We start from the raw sequence: 19,073 nt of genomic DNA, 5'->3' as shown, positions 1-19,073 counted from the left end.
AATCACAGCTAAGTGGTGACTGTAGCAGCTAATTAGCATTGTAACCTTTAGATGCAATATTTTGCATTAGAGAATAACTGCCCCAGTCCTCAACACTTCTCAACAGAGCTGGGAAAGTTTCAGTAGCTAGTCTGTTTTTATTAAAATGAGTTTACAGTGCAAATGCCTTAGTGCCAATAATAATCATTCATGTACACTTTTATAAGCATACTAGACAAGTGAGAATTACTTAGCTCTATTTTCCATCATAATCATGAAGTTGTTTAAGCTAGTCATACACTTACTACTCAATATTTGGCAAACATACTAAGAAAGATTATCATAGAAGTTGCCTCTTAGGAAGAGAAAACTTGTTCTTAAAATGAATTAGTTAACAGCTTTTCAACCTCAAAGTTCTGTTGTTTTGGTGAGGAGTAACATTTTTTTGCCACAAAACAGATAAGTATCACAAACTTCTGCTTTAAACAAAACCTTGGCAGCAGAATGTAGAAATGAAGCAGGATGGCTTACACTTCCAGGAACTGAAGTGTTAGCATTAGTGCATTATGCTGAACATAACTTGTTCTTTAAAATATATTACTTCATATTTAGCTAAATGTTTCTGTTCAATATTAAGGTTGGGGCTATTGGACTGAACAGATACTTTTTGTGCTTTGACAGCACAGCTGTAGTGAATTTTTAAAATGCCGTAAAAAGAGTTAACCATGAGTTAAGGTTAAGATAGAAACATAAATGATAATTTTGATCCTGCGTCAAGCATTGTGCAATATGTAACTGTCCATCCATCTGCATGTTAATATTAACATAAGAAGAGACAGTATTTGCCTTAATAACTAAAGCAATACATAACATTTTGGCTTTAAGCAAAAAATTCCCCACTTTTGTAAGCTCAGACAAATGCAGGTATTTAACTGAAGTCCCTACTGGTAAGGACAAGAGGAGCCACTAGGGTCCAAAGGTAGAGAAGGAGACACAGCCAGCTGGAGGTTATCTTCACCCACACAGCTGGCCACTTACTTGTCATTGTTTTAAAATCTGCATCAGGGCTGAAAAGCAAAGAAGTCAATTATTAGCTATATAGGACTCCTTCAACTATTAATTACTTGCTACCTCTCAAATCAAATCTGAAATTCAGAACATAATTGGGGCACTCTAGTACCAGAGCCCTTCTGGGACCACGGTGAGAAAACTAAAATGAGCAGTTTCCCAGGGCTCCTTAGTAGGCCTGTTCCTCTCAGCTCCCCGTTTTCAAAACAACCCTGCTTGCCTACACTGATGTGCTACGCCTAAAGAAAATCTCCCAGTGAGCTACGTAATATCAGACTCCTGATAGTTGCCGCTCTGTAAACATACTTGCTAATTTACACAGTATTGCAGTCCTGGGGAAAGCTATTACAAGCTGCAGAAGCTAAGGATATGTCCATCTCCCAGCAGATCTAGGAAAACATCTCTGTTTAAGTGGCACATCCCTGGCATAGCTTTCCCAGGGGGAAGACATTAGGCAGGCCTCTGACAAACTTCCCAGGAGGCCACCTTAAGCTAAATTTGTATGTATCCTTCCTGCTGCTTACATAGGAAGCCTGGTAAGCACACATTCTGCCCTTGCAGCTGAAACAGTCCACTAGGAGTGCAGCCTTTTTTTGCCTTTTTCTTTTTCCTCGGTCATGTCTTTAATTCAGCAACACAAAATTGAGAAGCCACAGCTGTAATGCAGCTGGCATAGGGACAGCACAAACAGCTTGGCAGGAGTAGCCAGAGCAGGAATCTCCTGTTCCCCTAGAAATACCTGGCTAGCACTTGCAACCTATCATTTTCTGCCTTGCTCTTACCTGTACCAGTTGGTGAGCGTCATCATGATATAAAGAGAAGCAAGAAAGAGCATGAAGTGGAAGAAGGTATAGCTGTACTGAACACCATCCTTCTCATTGTCCACGACACGGCGCACTTCTCCTTCCTCGGCAGCCCCGCTGCCTGCTCCCCCCGTCTCCTCCAGAATGGCACTGTCACTCCCAGACAGCATCAGCTTGTTCACTTGGCTGTTACTTGAAGAGCGAATGCTGCAGGGTAACCCAAAGAACAACATGGTTAGGAACTCCCTTTTCAGGTAGCTATGTTTGCTAATAAAACAAGCAACAGATGAGAATGGATGTCTGGGACTAGCCAGTTGCATTTTCTAATCCATCTGGAAACATCGAGGATGCTCCTTGGAGAGAGCTGTTTCAATCTGAGCTTTCATTAACCAAATCAAACAGCGGTCCTAGTCCAGGTCTTATACCACAGTGTGCCATTTTGTGATCAGAATTGGGCTAATAAAGCCTGTATTTTTGCACAAAACAGAATAAAGTTTTATTAGGTGTATTTGGTTTGGGCCTGGGACCACAGTTAGACATGAGCAAATGCCGATACATTTTTCACTGGAGCCAGAGTCAAATGAAAAAGGCAAGAAAACCTCAATTATCATTGGGTAGCAGCACAGATCCTACCTGGAATAAAGGAGGCAGAGGACAAATATAACCAATCCAACAATACTCTGGGCATCCCACCACTGCAGGGACTTGGGTGGAGCCGGAGTAGCAGGTATGACCGTGGTGTTGGCTGGAAAAATTGTGGGTGTAGCTATCTGGGTAATGATGTTCAGCAAACTTGGGTTACAGTTTCGCTCTGAAAAGGATTTTGAGGCAGATTCAGACGAGATGAGCTTTGACAGCAAGTAGCTAAGAAAAGATGACAAACTTGCAATTTATCATTCCCTTTAATATCTTCGATTCCCCAGAGGCAGTAACAGCATGGAATATTTTTCCTTCTTGTTAATTAGGCACGGGTGTATTTAAATAATAAAATCAGAATGCCCTGAACAAATACCCCAGTTTATTCTTGAAAGAGGCAGTTTGATGGTTTCACTAAACTTAGCTTTACTTTCTGACTAGATTTCATCTGGACAGAAGATCAGCAATGCCCACACGGTGATCTGTAATAACTGTGTCACACCAGTAGCGTCACACCACATTCTATCACTCAGGACAACCTGTTACTTACCAGGCTCATTAGACATGGCTGACCACGTGAGGTACATGGTGTACAGAGTAATAATAGAGGACTGGAGGAGGCCAGAGTGAGGCTGATGTTCCTGTTCAAAGACAAGACGAGATTAAAAGGGGGGCTTTTACCTACAGCTGGATGAAACCCTATGGCCGTAACAACTGTTGGCATTTAAAACTAAAGTTTTTAGAAATGCATTTGGATTTGTTCCGTTCAAAAGACAGGAAGAAACTCCTTAGAGCAATACAATGTATGCAGCAATAAACATGGAAGGAATACGGAAACCAAACCCAGTTCTTCTGTGCTCAAGACTCAGGTACAAGTTCTAGCCAAGTTAATCCCAAATTGCTTAACAGTTTTGTACACAGGAACCAAGCATATGATTTATTTGAGCAATACCAGTTCAGAATCAAGTAACACGCAAGCTTTCTACTGATATTAAACACTCGTACCCCCAGTTTTGAATCCATAATTTTTTGGATCCCCAAAGCCAAACCAGCAATGACCCCACCTCCACCCCGGAAACAATGTCCACAGCAACATGAGCCAAAAAAAAAAAAAAAAAAAAAAAACTATCTTTGGGAAATACATCACTATATAGTGCATCAGGTTCAGGTCAAGGTTTTTTCTGTTGTGTTTTTATTATTATTATTATTATTTTGTTGTTGTTGTTGTTTTTAAACCTTACGTATTTCTCAAATATCCCTAGCTAGCACAGGCACAATAGACAAACTTAGAGATTCTTATATCTGGCTGAACCAGTGACATCCTTCTTACATCCCTGCTTTGTATGTCAGAAGGAAACAGCAAAGAAAAACAAGTACCTGAACTTTGGGAAGGATAGAAACGATGGATACAGCAATGCACAGGATCATATTAATGCTTATGAAGAACTTGTTTTCAGCGCAGTCCTCAGGCTTTGTGTAGAAAACATAGAAAAGCACAACAAAAACCAGTGACAAGCCGTAGAACAAGCTTGTACAGGACAGCAGAGCTGGAGGGGAAAAATAACTGTTAGAATAAAGCCATAGTTTAACAGTACATCTAATGTAATTCAGTGGCTAGCTACTGCTGTAAATAAACAGTCCCCCTTCCTTCCTTCTAAATCTGGTTCAGAAAGCTAGACGAGCAGAATGTATTTTCATTAGGTATGGCCAAATGTCTGCTTCAGCTCACTAAGCAGCACAGCTCAGAAGAAAGCTGCCATCAGGGGCATAGGACCTGCCTTCCAGCTGCAGTGCAATTGCTTTTACTGGGTTGTCAAGCCACAGTGTCAAAGAGCACTTTTTGCACACTTTAATCTACTGTTTACAAGCCCTGAATTTCTCCTTCTATGCTAAAGGCCACCTGTTCTCATTCCCATTCTACGTTCTTTATAAGAAGCTACAAAACGCTGTTGCGGCATTCACAGCTCTAACAAAGAGCCACATCTGTTGGCACTCTAATTTCGGCGGTCAGGTCAGCGGCGTGCACCGTGGCACTGTGTTGGAGAGCAGCCACCATCACCAACATAGCAGACTTCCTGAGAACATCAGTAGGGGAGGCGACAAGGCAAAATCAGAACTGAAAAGATCCAGGCTGCTGGTCCTGCACTCACGCTGCAAACCAGACAAGTTAAGTATTGTTTATTACTACTGTCAGACCTGCTAGTCACAAGCCTGGAGTATTTTACATTTTATTTAATGAGAAAAAGGCAACACCGCAGTTATTAGCTTCAAATGCTTACAGTAGTGACTCAGGGAGACTGTAGTGTATAATTCTAGGATATGTTTGCAAACTAGTACATGATATTCTGCAGAGCACTGGCTAGCCAAAATAAATCTCTCACGGCTTAAGATTCCTACCTGCATACCAACATTTAGAGTTTCCCTCCTCCATTCTCTCAACCCAGTTCTCATTCCAGGAGTGAGCGAAGTCCACGAGAAGCACCAGCTGGATAAGAATGAAGCAGAAGGCTCCAAAAATACCAACAACAAACCAGGCTAGAAAAGAGAGTAAGAAAAACAAGCTTAACTTTCATCATTTGCATGTTAACCCAGGAAAGAGAAAAACACCTATTTCTAATTATACTGCAGACAAATAATAAAAATAAATCTGAAGCAGCATTTTAAAGTGTTATTTGCTTTGGCCTCCATCCTGCAGAATCGCATGAGGAATCGCTGCTACTTTACAGGCATGGCCTACTCTAGCCAAGCTGAGCATGGAGATGTGTAGCCCAAGGTGTTTTCAGAATGAATTCAAGATCCAAGTCAAGATATCTCCGTGTCCGTAAGCGCCACAGGGCCATGAGTTCCTGTGATGTGGCCAGACAGTAGAGGTACCTCGCAGCGATTTTTTTCAAAGGCTCTGGGGTAGCACTTTGCACTCATTACAGACAGCATTCTGAGGGCTCTCATCAAAATAGCGTCAGGAGGCTCATCCCAGCGGTTACATGTCAGAGCTCTGGACCAGTAACAGACAGCGCCTGTGTGCTTGAGAAGAGATTGCTTCAGCTGCTCACTGAAACACTGGGCAAACCAAAAGATTCTGAAGAAGGACAGAATCCACGTCTTCTACAAGGTAACTTCCACTATCACAACTATAGCCCAGCAAGCCTGTGAAAAGGTTTGAGTTTAATTAACAATTAACGCAGTACAGATTTTGTCACTACGCATTAACTGTACCTCTTGTGAAAGGCCCTTCAGGAATGTAAAACGCTCCGACCATGATACCCACAATGGCAGCTATTTTGAAGAACCAATACCTTTAAAAGAAGAAAGTTGACAGTCTTACTCCGCATACAGTGTTCAACTTTTAGACAAGGTACAAACAGCTTGCTGCACACAAACGTCTAAGAAACCAAAAAGTTGTGTCCAGTGGGATTAAACAAAGATATTCACTACATGGGGGAGAAGGGCAAATGCAGAGTGTTGCACCTGGGATTGGAAAACCCCATGCAACAGGACAGGCTGGGGGCCCACTGGCTAAAGGTTTGCTGTAAGAGGAGCTCCTGCTCCAAACAGAGCATGATTCTGCAGCAGGTCCTCGCAGGGAGGGATGCTAGCTGCGCTGTCCAGCTCAGAGAAGGGAAGAGGGAGACCTAATAGCTGGGCTCAGCTGCCTAAAGGAATGCGAAGGCTTTTGACAGTGTGCAGAATTGCAGTTACACAGTGAAAAGGCAAATGGCAACAGACAAGTTGTAAGAAGATGAATTACAGTCGGATATTACAAAAATAGAAGTAAAAATAAAGCTACACAAACATGGGCTGTGCAGAGATGCCACAGCAATCCTTAGAGATGGTAAAAAAAAAATCAGAAAGGTCACAAACACCTGCTCCATGTTGGTCCTGCTCTGATCATTCATTCATCTAGCCCAAACCAACTCAGTGACATCAGTACATTGAAAATCAGAGCCCAGTTTCTGCTGCATTACAGTCAGCCTAGCCCCCCGTGAATGAGCCAAGGAATGCCACAGAGGACAGGGAAGGGGACATAAACCAACTGGCATCTAACATCTCTGCTGACACGCGGAGGAGTCATCACCTCCCTTCTGCATTAGCAGCGACGTCTGGCTTCCCATTATCAGTGCATTGACACGTTACACAAACAGGAAGCCTTTTAGGAGACCAATGCATTGCTCTTTACTCTGTTCACAAGAAACTCCAGGCTATCTACGTATACTTTAGCAATTTTCCACTGCGTTCAGCAGAGTAAACCTGAGAGAAGAAAGAAAGGAAGCGAGTTAGAAGACCAGACAGGCGGCTTACAAACATACCCGTTGTGCACTGCTGCCCTTGGATCGTTACTTGTTTTCACTGCTATCATCATCAGCGATAAGACAAAGAAAAACACCGCCATGGCAAAGCTGATTCGATAGACAGCTCTGTAGCCAACAAACACATCGCAGCTGACAAAGCCGTTCAGATGCGGTATCAGAGTGTGAAGCCCCTCGTCACAAAATCCTGGCACCTAAGCAGAGACACATTTAGTTGTTAATTTACTTCTGTGTTTGCAGTTACAGTCTTTAAGCACTCTAACAGCTACGCTTCTCAGTCAGCTCTCTTCTAGGACATCTGTTAACAAAAGACCTTTGGCTCTGCCAGCCCGCACAGACCTCGTTGTCATCTGTTGCTTCCCAAGCCATCACTAACAGCATTCAGTAAGACTGAGATACCACAGCTGCAGACAGTGCTGGCAGTGACCGGCCATCTCCAGGTCTGGTCGTTTCAGAGATGAGACGTTCTGAAAAATGCACATTTAATGAATCGCCTATTTAAGGCAGGAGCCACTTGGCACCCGCAGGCTCTTAACTCAGGGGCACTGCCAGCTCAGGAATCACCTCAGGGATCACATTTGTGGCTCCGTTGTGCTCCGATCCCAGTACAAATAACCAAGAACCCCTGGCACACGCCCCGGCTGCGCGGCCAGTCGCTAAATTCCCCGCTCCGTACCTTTTTCAGCTGCTCCTCCATGCCCGGCGCCAGCATGATGCAGGCGACAGCGGTGCTGAGGAGGAGGAGGAAGGCATAGATGAGGCGGGTGACGGTGGAGTTGTTGCCGCTGGGGCAGCAGCGGCACAGCAGGCAGGAGGCGCCGCCGCACAGGCACGGGACCTGCAGGACAAGCACAGCCCGTCAGACCGCAGCTCCCGGGGGGACCCCCGGGGGGAACCCGGGCTCCGCTTCTTCCCCACGACCCCCGAGTCCCCCCCCCCCGCGGCCCTCACCCAGCTGCCGAGCGAGCACAGCCCCAGCACCGCCCCCATCGCGCCGCCGCCGCCGAGCCCCCGCCGGCCGCTTCCTGCTTCCGCCCTCACCGCCCGGCTGCCGCCCTCCAGCGTCGCCGCCGCTCATTGGTCGTCCCCGCCATACCGCCGGCCAATAGGAGGGGGGGAAAGCGCGGCGGGAGGAAGGAGAGCCCTCCCTCCCGTTTGTCCTTTGACAAGTGGGGTGGTTGTGAGGAGGGGGGCGTTGATTGGATGAAGAGAAGGGAGTGGGTGGTTCCACTAGCATCTTAACCAATGAGCGGGGATAATCTGCATCAGTCCTCTGATCGGCAGGACTCGTAGCCAATCCATACTGGCCTCTCCCTGAAGCCACAAGGAGCGCTGCGGGCGCCCCGCGGTTGCCACGGCAGCAGGCGCCATGGCGGGGCCTGGTGCCAGGCAGAATGGCGGCCGGCTCCCTGAGGGGCAGCCCAGGGGAGCTCTGCGGGGCGCTCCCGTTCCCAGCCCCAAGGGAATGATCGTGCCGTGAACCTGCCGTCTCGCTGCTGTCCGCTCCTCCCGCCTGCTCGGTGGGGCTGAGCCGAGCCGTCAGCGGGCTGCGGCTGTAACGGGACTGGGGGGGAAGCCCCCGAGCCTCTCGGAGGCAGTTTGTCACGCGGAGCCTTGCGCATCAGCTCACAGACACCCAGTCCCTGTTTACAGCACAGCTGTAAAATCTAGAGCCGTACGCCTTTCATTGAATTGCTAAAGTTGGAAAAGAGCTCCAAGATCATCTGGTCCAAACACCCCCTGCCACCAATGTCACCCGATAACCCATGTCTCCTTAAGCACCACGTCCAGCCTTTAACACTTTAAAGAGGGAAAGGAAGCCTGGCAGGATAATGACGGTTCTGCTGCTGCCCAGAGCACGAGGGCCTCTCCGGCTTCTCATGACCAGCGTGCTGCGCGAGCCGCAGCTTGGAGGAGTTCGGCGGCGCAGTGACTGCGCTCCGTGGCTGAGGTCTGAGAGGAAATTTAAGGGCTGGGAACTGGCCGTGAGGACGTAACCAACAGCAGGAAGGTGACAAAGGTTTACACAGAAGTTTAGACAAGCCCTCTGAAGCTATTTAACCGGTGCCAGTGTTGCAAAATATCAGAGGTCACGGTTGGAACTGACCAGCTAGCGTTAGAGGATATATTTTGGCTATGGTAGTTCCAGCATCACTTCCTGCTGCGTCAGACCCGTCTTTCCTTCACACAATCCCTCTCAAAAAAAAAAAAAAAAAAAAAAAAAAAAAAAAAAACCTACGTCCATCACAGTGACAAATAATCAGGATGACAGCTTTACTGCCTTCTAAAATTGCCAAGAAATGACAAAAAGCATCCAGTAAAACAGACGCTTATTTTCCACAGCAGCTTTAACACTCAGAGTATATGAACATTATGTTAACAGAATCATCCCTCTTGCAATCAGCCTCATTCATGAAGACATGGAGGCTTCTTTCAGAAAGAGATCGCACCATAAATCATTCAAACTGTACTTCCCTCAGATAATACGTGAACCTTTACCTTATTATTAATGTATTTTTCTTACTCTTTTGGGAGCACCAGCTGGATCTGTAGGCTTTTGTCACATCCCTGCTACTTCACTGTTTGTGCTTATGAATGTATGCAGAAGTCAGAGTCCAAAATTCTGTGTTCCTTCCCCAGTAATCTTGGATAAATCACTTCATAATTATATTACTAAAAGGTACGAAGCTTAGCTAAATCCTCAGTCTAATAACATTTTCTTCACAGGAAACTTACGAGCCTAAATAGTTTTGTTAAGTACTGTGAGATCCTCCACTCAGTTATGTGAAAGAAAGACGAAGTGTACGGATATAAGGGTTTTGCCTTCCACTGTCCATGTAACAAGAGATTTCCTTCTAACATAAAGCCCCTCTGATTCTGCATAACATCATCTCAAAGCACACACATTTAACAGGAGATAAGGATAAAGCCAGCCTGGTTAATGTCAGCTGTGGGAACAAGACAGGATACGGCAGGAGGTTATCCTAGTTGGGCAAAAATACCTTGCTCTGGTATATTAATCAGTTCTGAAAGCAGAATAAAATGATGTGTCCCTTACATATCTATGTTATGTCCCATAAATACCTATATATTAGTTATTTGAAGTGCCTAGATTTTTTTTTACTTTGAAATTAGGTGGTATTTAAAAGAAATGTGCCAGATACAGTCATTGGAAAGTAGTTCTCTGCAGTTCTTTTTGCAACTGAGCTAATAAAAAAATGTCACTCAAGCTTGTGCGTTAGTGCTATTCTTGTTAATCTCAAGGGTCTCCCTTTCATGATATCGAAAATGCAGAACTTTCCTGATGTTCCCTGGAGTATTGAAGGGTCCCTGCTCTGCATAGGCTGTATTTTTGTAGGTAACAGATCCAGGTTATAATCAAAAATCCTTTGACTGACCAGAATCTTTCAGGCAGGTGTTTAACTGACAGAAATGCAAATTAGAATGGCTGGGTTAAATCAACTGTAAAAATAAAATAAAATAAAATAAAAATAAAGAAAAAAAAATCAGTGTTTCTGTATACAGGACCTGTCTACAGGTCTAAACATCTTCTTGTGCTCCTGCCTGCATAAACTTCAGAAGTCTGAAGTATTGGTGTCAGCTTTCTTGTAAAACTCCCCGAATTACTGGGCTCCTGTGTTTAGCTTAAAGCAGTATTTTTAACTGTGCTTCGTTTGGATCTCCAGAGCATAGTTACAGAGTTTTCTTCGGGAGAACTGTTTTTACAGCTGTAAAGTTCAGGCTTTGGGTTGAGCTATATTCCACAATCCTGATCTTAAACCATGCTTTCAAGGTAGCCACCGAAGCGCACCGTCTCTGAGGAAGTTAGCAATGAGATAATGGGCAAAACCCTGCTAAGGCTGAAACCACTAGTGGGTTGAGTTTGCCTTTACATGGGATAGAGTTAATAGCTTCTACAAAGTCATGATGTTCCAGCAGGGTAGAAAGTCCTCCCAGGTACAAATATCATTAAGTTTATGGAGCTCCCGGATGACTTTTGGTGGGGCATATTCTTATCACATGCCATGGGTACAGGTATGCATTCCCCACTAACGCGTCAGGGCTGACAGGTATCATTTGCTGTGATTCCCCACGAAGCACGAGGACCAGTGCCAGCAGTGTGGTTTTTTGTGGCTTACAGGCTGGCTTTAGGCTCGCAGGTCCCTGCAGTTGGAGACCAGTGAAAACCAGCCTAGTCCACACTCACGGTTTTAAATATGCAAGCTTCTTTTCTTCTCAGTCCTTTGCTCACGATTTTATAATTTTCATCTTCCCTTGACTGCGTGCATTGTGACTGCATTAACACCTGCCTCTGCTCTTCTTAGACTATTTTCCTATCATGTCATGGACACATGAGTCATCTTATTTGTGATCTGCTGAGCTGAGTGAGAGTCATAGTAACGTTGTGCGCTTCAAGGCCATTAGTAACGCTGCTAAAACTTGCATAATATATTCTTCTGTGTCTAAATCCCTAAGAGATTGAGTAACTGTTTTCTTTTTCACCCTAAGTGACTATGCCACTGCATGAGTCACTCCTGTTACGATAGAGAAATTGTAATCTTTATGTCTTTCCAGTTTTGTTTGGCCAGAAATTTATTTTATAGGACATCTTTGTTCATTCTGCTCCAAGTCCTTATATGTCACTGGAGATGTTTTCACTGACTTTGGTTCACTTCAAATCACATGCTTTGGTCTGGAAACTGCTTTAGTTTTGGTTATTGGTAAAACAGATGGAGAAACATTCATCTTTACCCAATGATATTACTAAACTATTTAATCTCGTTACTTATGGAAGCATTAGTGAGACTTAAACATATTTAAATAACAACAACAACAAAAGCTTAAAATAATAATAATTACCAATAATAATAATAATAATAATTTAAAAAAAAAAAAGGGAAAAAATATGCTGGAGGGAATATTTTGTACAAAAGATCTGCAGTGACAGCTGTGAATGAACCATGAAAGGGACTAGCAACAGATGGCTGGTAAAAAGGAGGAGGGAGTGAAAGGTGTCCTTTTGTAATAGGTGAACACGATATCCCTGCAAGCAGCACAGGGCGCTCCCCAAAGGGAGTGGGGTCTTGCACAGAAAGGCCATCACAGCTCTTCCAGGGCTGCTGAAGCAGCCTTAGCCCTGCTCTGACACTGCTGCTAGCAGCTGTTCCAGGAGGAGCCTTGCGGCCAGAAGAGCTGCTGGAGCTTGGCACCTTGATCTGTCCCTGCAAGACTGCGTTAGTGCAGAGCCGGGTGTCAGCCCCTGCTCGTCAGCAGAGCTGAGCTGGGCTTGGTTTTGCTGCTAGAGCACCTGGGCTGTGCAGGACATCAGAGGTCCTGCTTTCAAGTAGCCACTTCAACACTGAGTAGTCACAAAGCAAATTGATCTCCTACTCGAGCAACGCACAAGTACACTTAAAAAATGTTGATGAATTTTTTGCTTTCATGATTTTCCTCTTCTGATACACGTTTTTAATTAAGCCAGGACCTTTTTCCCCTTCTCTCTGTGACCTCACCTCCCCCACAAAGCCTGCACAGACACCCAGCTGGCCAGCCCCGTTGGGTCAGCAGTCACTGCGGCACAACGCACACCGAAATGCCAGTGGAAGGAAAAGTCAGGAATTTCTGGATTTGATCCTGCCTCTAGCAGCGACGAGCTGTGCAGCTTCAGATGAGCCACAGGACTATGTGAGTCAATACGTCAAGTGAGAAAAGGAGAATATCCTGCAGTGGCGAGGCAGTTCATCTTTCAGAGAGGGCAATGCAGATCCCGAGCAGCTGCTCCCCAGGCTCGCCGTTACTCGGAGCCGCAGCCTCGCTGGTGCGAGCGGCTGCACAGCGGGACTGGGAGCCGGCAGCAGGCAGCAGCCTAAAACTTAACCAGAGCCCACCCCAGCTAGGTCTGAACTGACTTAGCTACACAAGCATTGCCAGCTTAAAATCAGTTGAGTGCTTGACCAATCTTTTCTCACAATAAAAAGCAATATAGAATCATACCAACCATGGCCATTTCTTTTAGCTGTTTTTATTTTTTTTCCTCTTTTTCCACTGTTCCCCATTCCAGCGCTTCTGCTTTCCAAGAAGATATTCTGAAGCTGGTGAGATATTTATTTATTTTCTCATAAATCTTTTACATCATGTAAATCCCCCCGGTGTACCAGCTGACATTTTAGAGGTTACATTTTTGCACTTGAGCCAGGAAGCATTTAGCATGTTACAGTGGCTTATGTTGTTGTATTTTTTTTAAGAAGGGAAAACAGTTCCTTCCTCTTGTGTCTCCAACAGAGACTGTTTCTCCTTGGGGAAGGAGTTCACATGATCATATAGATGCGTCAGATAAATCCCTTCCCACGTTTGATATTTGCTAAGTTGAATGATTGTTATTCCAAGCCGATAGCTGGAATGGCTGTGTGATTTAATATCCAAAACTTCTTTTTTCTTGTGTTCACAAGCTTTAAAGAAATGAAATATAAAAATGAAACCCTTCAACTTAGACTCGTTAACCAAACACTCTTCACCACATTATCTACACAAATATTTCTCCCTGTTTGTTTGTTTAAAGCTGGCCAAGAGTGAGGCTGTGAGTTCCAGAAATACTTTTAAGATAACAGAAATGGGCATCCAAATCGAAAAGGAACTCTGTATTTAGAAACTCTGAAATACTACTGGGGGGTGGCTGTGCTGTTAACTGTTTTCTGGCTGCTCTGCATCTCCATGGCTTTGGAAAGTGAGTCATGACATTCTTCTTTATATAAACGTTTTTCCCATCCTAGATGACTTAAAAAAAAATACCCTAGGGGAGTCTAATAATACAATACCCATCTCTAGTCACATCGCTGTTTTCAATAGGGCTGCTGCTTGAGTGAGGCTAAATCGAGCCATTTCCCAAAGGCAGTACTGGGCAAGAGTTGACAAGGCTCAGCATTCACAGCGCCCACGTGCACCCCGTGCAGAAGCAGCCACAAGCGTAATGCTGGGAGGGAGGGCAGGGCAAGAATTGAGGGGTGAGTGTTGGCTTATTGAGGCGTCTTACAAACTTGGCTTTCTGCTGCGGAACACCCTTGGGAACACACTGGACCTTCGCTAAAAAATCACACAAATTTTAAAACACCTTGGGTAGGTGTCGCAGTATTGCAAAATGTAAAATATTCCCAAGAACACAAAAGCAAGGCACTTAGCTGAGCTTGACCTCCTCTGGCATTTCAGAATCAGAGCAATTTTCCCCTAATCTAAATATTAGCTCAGTTCCAAATGTACTGTTCCTCAGAGAGAATGGCAGAAGTTTGGTGGTTTTTTGTTAAACTAAAGAATTGCTTACAGTTTTTAAAATGTGTGTTAGTATAATTATATTTATATATTACCATGTTTTACCATGTTTTTAGGGAGTCGTGTGAAACCCAATGCTTTGACAGGTCAGCAATGCACTTCTCAGGGGTATTTTCTTTCTCCCTTCAGATGGAAGAAGCCACTGCTCCTTAGTCCCAGCCCCTACTTGCTGTCATGGGTACATCGGTATCTTATCTTTAGATGAATTTTTGTGGTTCTATTTTGTAAGTCTGCTTGTAGCCAGATATTAATTTCAGTGAAGATAATAACGAGCAGAACCTGGTGCATCCTGGTCAGCAAGGAATGTGCTGGGCAGCGGTGATCTCTGCTCAGTTATCTGTAGAGACTGAAATTTGGTTAGCGTTTTGTGCTTAGGCACCAGATAGAGCTAAGATATTGCTTAACTGAAGAGCTATTATTTACCGTTAATAAAACTGACACCATGACACATTCCTTATGGCGTAGAAGTGCTATCATATCTTGGCAACGGTAACAGAAGGAATTATTCTGCCTGGCTTGCAGTCTTTTCTTCATTGTAAAAAGAAAAATAATGAGGCTGTAATTACCCAGCTTGGAACTAAATGAACCCAACTGAAAATGCTGAATGATGAGATGACTCCTAACAGCTTCCCAAACTTAGCTTGTTTGGATGCCATCACTGATAGTCAATGCCAGCATCAGATCCCAGCTCTCGCTGGGCTGTTTCCATAGCCAGGAGTCATAGTGCATTTGTTTGGACTCGGCGGTGCCCCAGCCTGAAGTAGTGGTGAATAAATAGTGATAAGCATACCACGAGCCCTGCCAAAATGATCCCTTTACATGACAAAGTCAGTGTGTTGCAAATTAGGATGAAATTTATAGCACACAAACCACTCCACCCCACATCTTGGGGTAAAGATCTGCAGTGGTTTGCTTCAGATTAGGAATTACTTTGCATGAAGTTTCTCCATGCAGTGTGGTTACTAGTTAGCATGCTATAAACTTCCTCTCCAGCCCCAGATGAACCATATTCTCTGCGTAGGCAGGTCTTCAGGACAGGCTGTCACCATGCAGTGAGCAGTCATTCCAGGGCAAGCAGGATCACATACTCCTCCCTCCAAGCTTTCCATATCAAGTCTGTGAGGCTTCTCTAATTTTGCATCTTAAATTTATCTAATAAACAAGCCAATTCAAAGCCTTTTTTTTTTTTTTTTCCGTTCCTTCCTGCAAATGCAGAAGGGGATCTGTTATTCCATTAATTCTATTTTTCAGTGTCACACAATATCTTGTTAACCAGATTAACCAGATATGCAACAGCTCGCAGACTTGCTTCCCAGCTTGGTATAGATACTAGAAAGCTGGTGGCCTGCTGCATTCGGCACAGGAGAAGCGTGTTTGGCAGAGCTGCAGGAGAGAGCCGGGATGAACCTCCCATAGTGATGAAGAGGCATAAAGGAATGCTTCTAGGTGCCCAGCTGGCTCCATTCTTGTTCAACTCATCCTTTAAGACCTCTGAGATTTAATTGTATTAGGAACAATATGTTACAATGCCTAGAGACCTGGCTAAAAACTAACTAACAAGGCATTGTAGTGAAAAGAAATAGGATTTTCCGTCGTGGTTCCTCTGTTTGAACCCTGATTTCTGCAGGAAAGCTCACAGAGCTCCTAGGAAGCACACACCTCTTGCCCAAACACTGCAATCTCTCACTGGTTGCCATAGCAATGGGGAGAGCTGAGGCCATTTGGGTTGTTGTTCCCAAGGCACACGCCAGCGAGGTGCAACAGCCCTGTGCTGAGCCTCAGACACCTTCCAGCGACCACATCCAGCCTGAGAAGGGGAGCTCGCAAGGCGTGCCCGTTTTACAGACACGCAGCTTGTTGTGGAGGTTGCTCCCTTGAAGGAGCCTTTGTAGGAGGTCCAAATGTTATCCATATGAAAACAACAGCACGCCTGTCACACCAACAGCTAGCAGCATACGTGGCAGGTCACAAACACTGCAGGCACCTCTGCACGCAGGGAAGGGCTATCAGGCAGCAGCGTGCTTTGAGCAGGGATAGTTTGGATGGGGACCAACATTTACTTCTCGCTCAGTATTAAAGGGCGAGAAACACTGGAGGAAAACCAGACTTGGGAATCAAATGTGACTGATGCCTTTGGACACAGGCAGGACAGCCTGGATGGCAGGCTTCTACTGAAGGGCCTTCTGCAGGACCTTCTCACAAGACATCTAACTCAGGATTGCATGGAGATAAGGTTTGATGTATGGCTTGAGAAAGCTGATGTCTATTTAAACACCATTGCTAGATTATGATGGATAATCTGACTAAAGAGACTTGATGCTTTATCAGGGCAAGTTTTACAAAGTTGGAAACGATTACTTGAGAGTTGTTATGAAAAGAAATAACTTAACCCACACGAGTGACAGCAGGGAACTGTATGGAGACATTAAACTCTCTAACCCAAAAGCTGTAGTCAGTTTTGGCTATTTAAAGGGTTAAGCTTTCTGAGGCTGGGACTGTGCCTGAACATCTCCTGCTACAGCAGGGCTGGAGTGTGGATCCCAGTCCAACACCCCCAGGGTCACTGGTGCCAGCACTGAGAACCGATGGCCGTGTATCCTGGCAGGTCCCTGCATCCCACCTGCCTCCCTGGAGCCATCACCGTGCCCTGCCCACGGTCACGAAGCAACAACCAGTTTTTGTCAGCATGCGGTGTCCATCACACCTCGGCCCGAGGCGTACAGCACAGCACAGCCCAGGCCTGGGAGCAGGGGCCTGCACGCAGAGCCTCGGTGAAGGCTCCCAGCTCACCAGACAAACCCTGCTTTTATTTTGTGCGTGCTGTTAGCACAAACGGAATAGTTTGTTCCCTGACCAGAACACGGAGCCCTTCCCACAGAGCGCCCTGAACTCCTGCTGCTTTCTGAGCAAGTCACGGGGAAGCTAGCTGCACCTCCCCGCTCGTAGGCCCAGGTCTCCAGAGCAGCTGCACCCGCCGGGCCTGAGGGCACAGACGCAGGGACGGCTTTACTGAGCTGCTTCAGCACTAGTACTAGTTACACGTACCCCTTCACCAGGCACAGAAAGCAGGGAACTGTGCCGGGAGGGCAGCCTGAAGTCCCTCCTGACCTTAGGTACGGGGTGAGCACACCCGGCGAAGCCCTTTGCCTCACCAGAGGATTAACCAGCTGAGTCTGATCCCCCCCACGCGCCAGCAGCGCCCTGCGCAGAGCCCTGGAACAAAACCACGTGGAAGCCTGTTGAGCTGGGAGCACGAGCCATGATCAAAATATTTACAGGGCTTCTGCACATCTGCAGCAGGAATCCTTCTCTGGCTGCCAAACGCTTCAAAAAACTGTAATGGTTGCCTGGGTGGCTCTGGCACATATTATACAGAGCTGACAGATGACTTTTTCTCATTTATTAGTGTACCCCTTTGCTCTCCCAAAGGGCTAATTGCCATTGCCAGCCTAGTCTGCTGCTTATCTTCCTCTAGCTCTTCTTCTTCCTCTAGCAGAAACAGAGGGACAAAAGGAAGGAACACCTGTGTGCAAGCCTTTGAGGAATGCCTGCTTCCCTCGCAGTAAGACCTGAACCTCATACATCCCCTGTTGTACCTCCTCATCCTTACAGTCATTTTCAGCCCTTTCTGAATATCTGAACAATCTGGACAAGCAGAATGAACCCATCTAACTAATACTTCCATATTTCCCTCTCTCTGAATATATCCCTGAGCTGACATAGATGCTGCTATCCACCCCCTGTCACAAACAAGAAAGCTTTGGCCAGCGGGATGATTTTCTGGTGAAGCATGTGCTGGATGCATGACCTTTGTGGGTTTATACTGAAGAAGCTTCTGGATTCCTTTAGACAAACAAATCCCTTAACAAGCAGGATTTATGCTTGTTCTGTAGTCTTTGTGCTGCTAACCAGCTGCCACGCTTTCTCCTACCAACAGCAGGTAAAGTGCTTCTTATATAGTGTGCAAGGGAGCTTGTAATGGGCTGTGGGACCCTCACAGGTAAAACATGGCACGAGACGGTGCTGTCACTGCGTGGTCTTGGCTTGCCAGGAGATGTGACTTTGAGACCTTCTTGTATTTGTTGCAGCTGCAGAGAGGTGGCTATCAAGTGACTTATTCTGTGAGGGCCTTTGGCTGGAAGGAATTTTGTAGAAATGAATGACTGGATGTACACAGCCAAAATTTGCTTTCCACAAAAGCCTCAAAATAAATTTTGGAGGCTATTTAAAAAAAGTTCTTGCTTTCCAAACGGAATGCCTTCCCTAGGGAAAAGGAAAAAAAATAAGCAAGCCTGGGATGAGGTTCCAATCAGCAATCTAACCAGGGCGAGCCCTTGGAGGTGTCTGGCTCAGCAGACCAAGGAGATAACATCCTTCCATGGCTGAGAAGGGGGTGGGATGAGTTCCTGGGGTGAAATTGCCCAGGAGCACAGCACAGCCACTCACTTTGCATTGCAAAGCTTTATCATCTCTGCACAGATTACTGGAGCCAAAAATAGCTGCAGCTTAAAGCAAACAGTTTTTTGAGTGCGCTCTGCCCTGCTGGCACACCAGCCCGTGCTGAGCCCCCTAGTCCAGCCCTCGTGGCCCCACACTCCTTGGCGCCAGCCTGGGCTCTGAGCCCCTGGGGGTGCTTTGCTAATGAGCTCAGCCTCGTTAACGCTTCTCTGAATTCCACTTGTTGAGGAACCTTTCTGGGTTAACAACTCCTGTAAAAGCAAAATTGGTCTGAATGTCAAATAATTCACTGAGGCATACTGACACCCACTCTCGTACTTAATCTAAGCAACCTGTCCTTCCTGTGGCAGTTAAAAGGGTGGCTCGTCGCTAACGCTGCTTCTACCTGCCGGTTTCTCTTCTTCTCACAAATCTGAGTACAAGATGTCATTTGAGGGCTTAAGACATAAGCATTTTCCTGAGGGAGCCCAGCATACTGTTGAAATATGTTTTGCATTTT

General features: G+C 45.6%; 1 protein-coding gene across 1 annotated transcript; it reads right to left on the bottom strand.

The window, feature by feature from the left end:
• Window positions 1-99: 99 nt before the first annotated feature.
• On the bottom strand, window positions 100-7,901 carry SERINC3 (serine incorporator 3). Its single transcript, XM_035343488.1, has 10 exons — window positions 7,745-7,901; window positions 7,470-7,631; window positions 6,794-6,987; window positions 5,703-5,782; window positions 4,884-5,021; window positions 3,864-4,033; window positions 3,037-3,127; window positions 2,484-2,661; window positions 1,830-2,057; window positions 100-1,046 (listed from the first exon to the last, which is right to left on the bottom strand). Exons 1-10 carry the CDS (start codon window positions 7,781-7,783, stop codon window positions 908-910), a joined length of 1,419 nt encoding a protein of 472 aa, XP_035199379.1. The 5' UTR covers window positions 7,784-7,901; the 3' UTR covers window positions 100-907.
• Window positions 7,902-19,073: the final 11,172 nt, after the last annotated feature.

The sequence above is a fragment of the Oxyura jamaicensis genome, chromosome 20 (genome assembly GCF_011077185.1).
Source record: "Oxyura jamaicensis isolate SHBP4307 breed ruddy duck chromosome 20, BPBGC_Ojam_1.0, whole genome shotgun sequence".
In the NCBI taxonomy this organism is placed as follows: Eukaryota; Metazoa; Chordata; class Aves; order Anseriformes; family Anatidae; genus Oxyura; species Oxyura jamaicensis.
This window is presented reverse-complemented; position numbering and strand designations above follow the sequence as displayed.

Excerpts from the sequence above, each read along its gene's own strand:
- SERINC3 (XM_035343488.1), bottom strand. The coding sequence starts at position 7,783 with ATGGGGGCGGTGCTGGGGCTGTGCTCGCTCGGCAGCTGG. Across the intron at positions 2,662-3,036 it reads AGCCATGTCTAATGAGCCTG|AGCGAAACTGTAACCCAAGT; the intron begins GTAAGTAACAGG and ends AATCCTTTTCAG. Across the intron at positions 1,047-1,829 it reads ACGCTCACCAACTGGTACAG|CCCTGATGCAGATTTTAAAA; the intron begins GTAAGAGCAAGG and ends TTTGCTTTTCAG.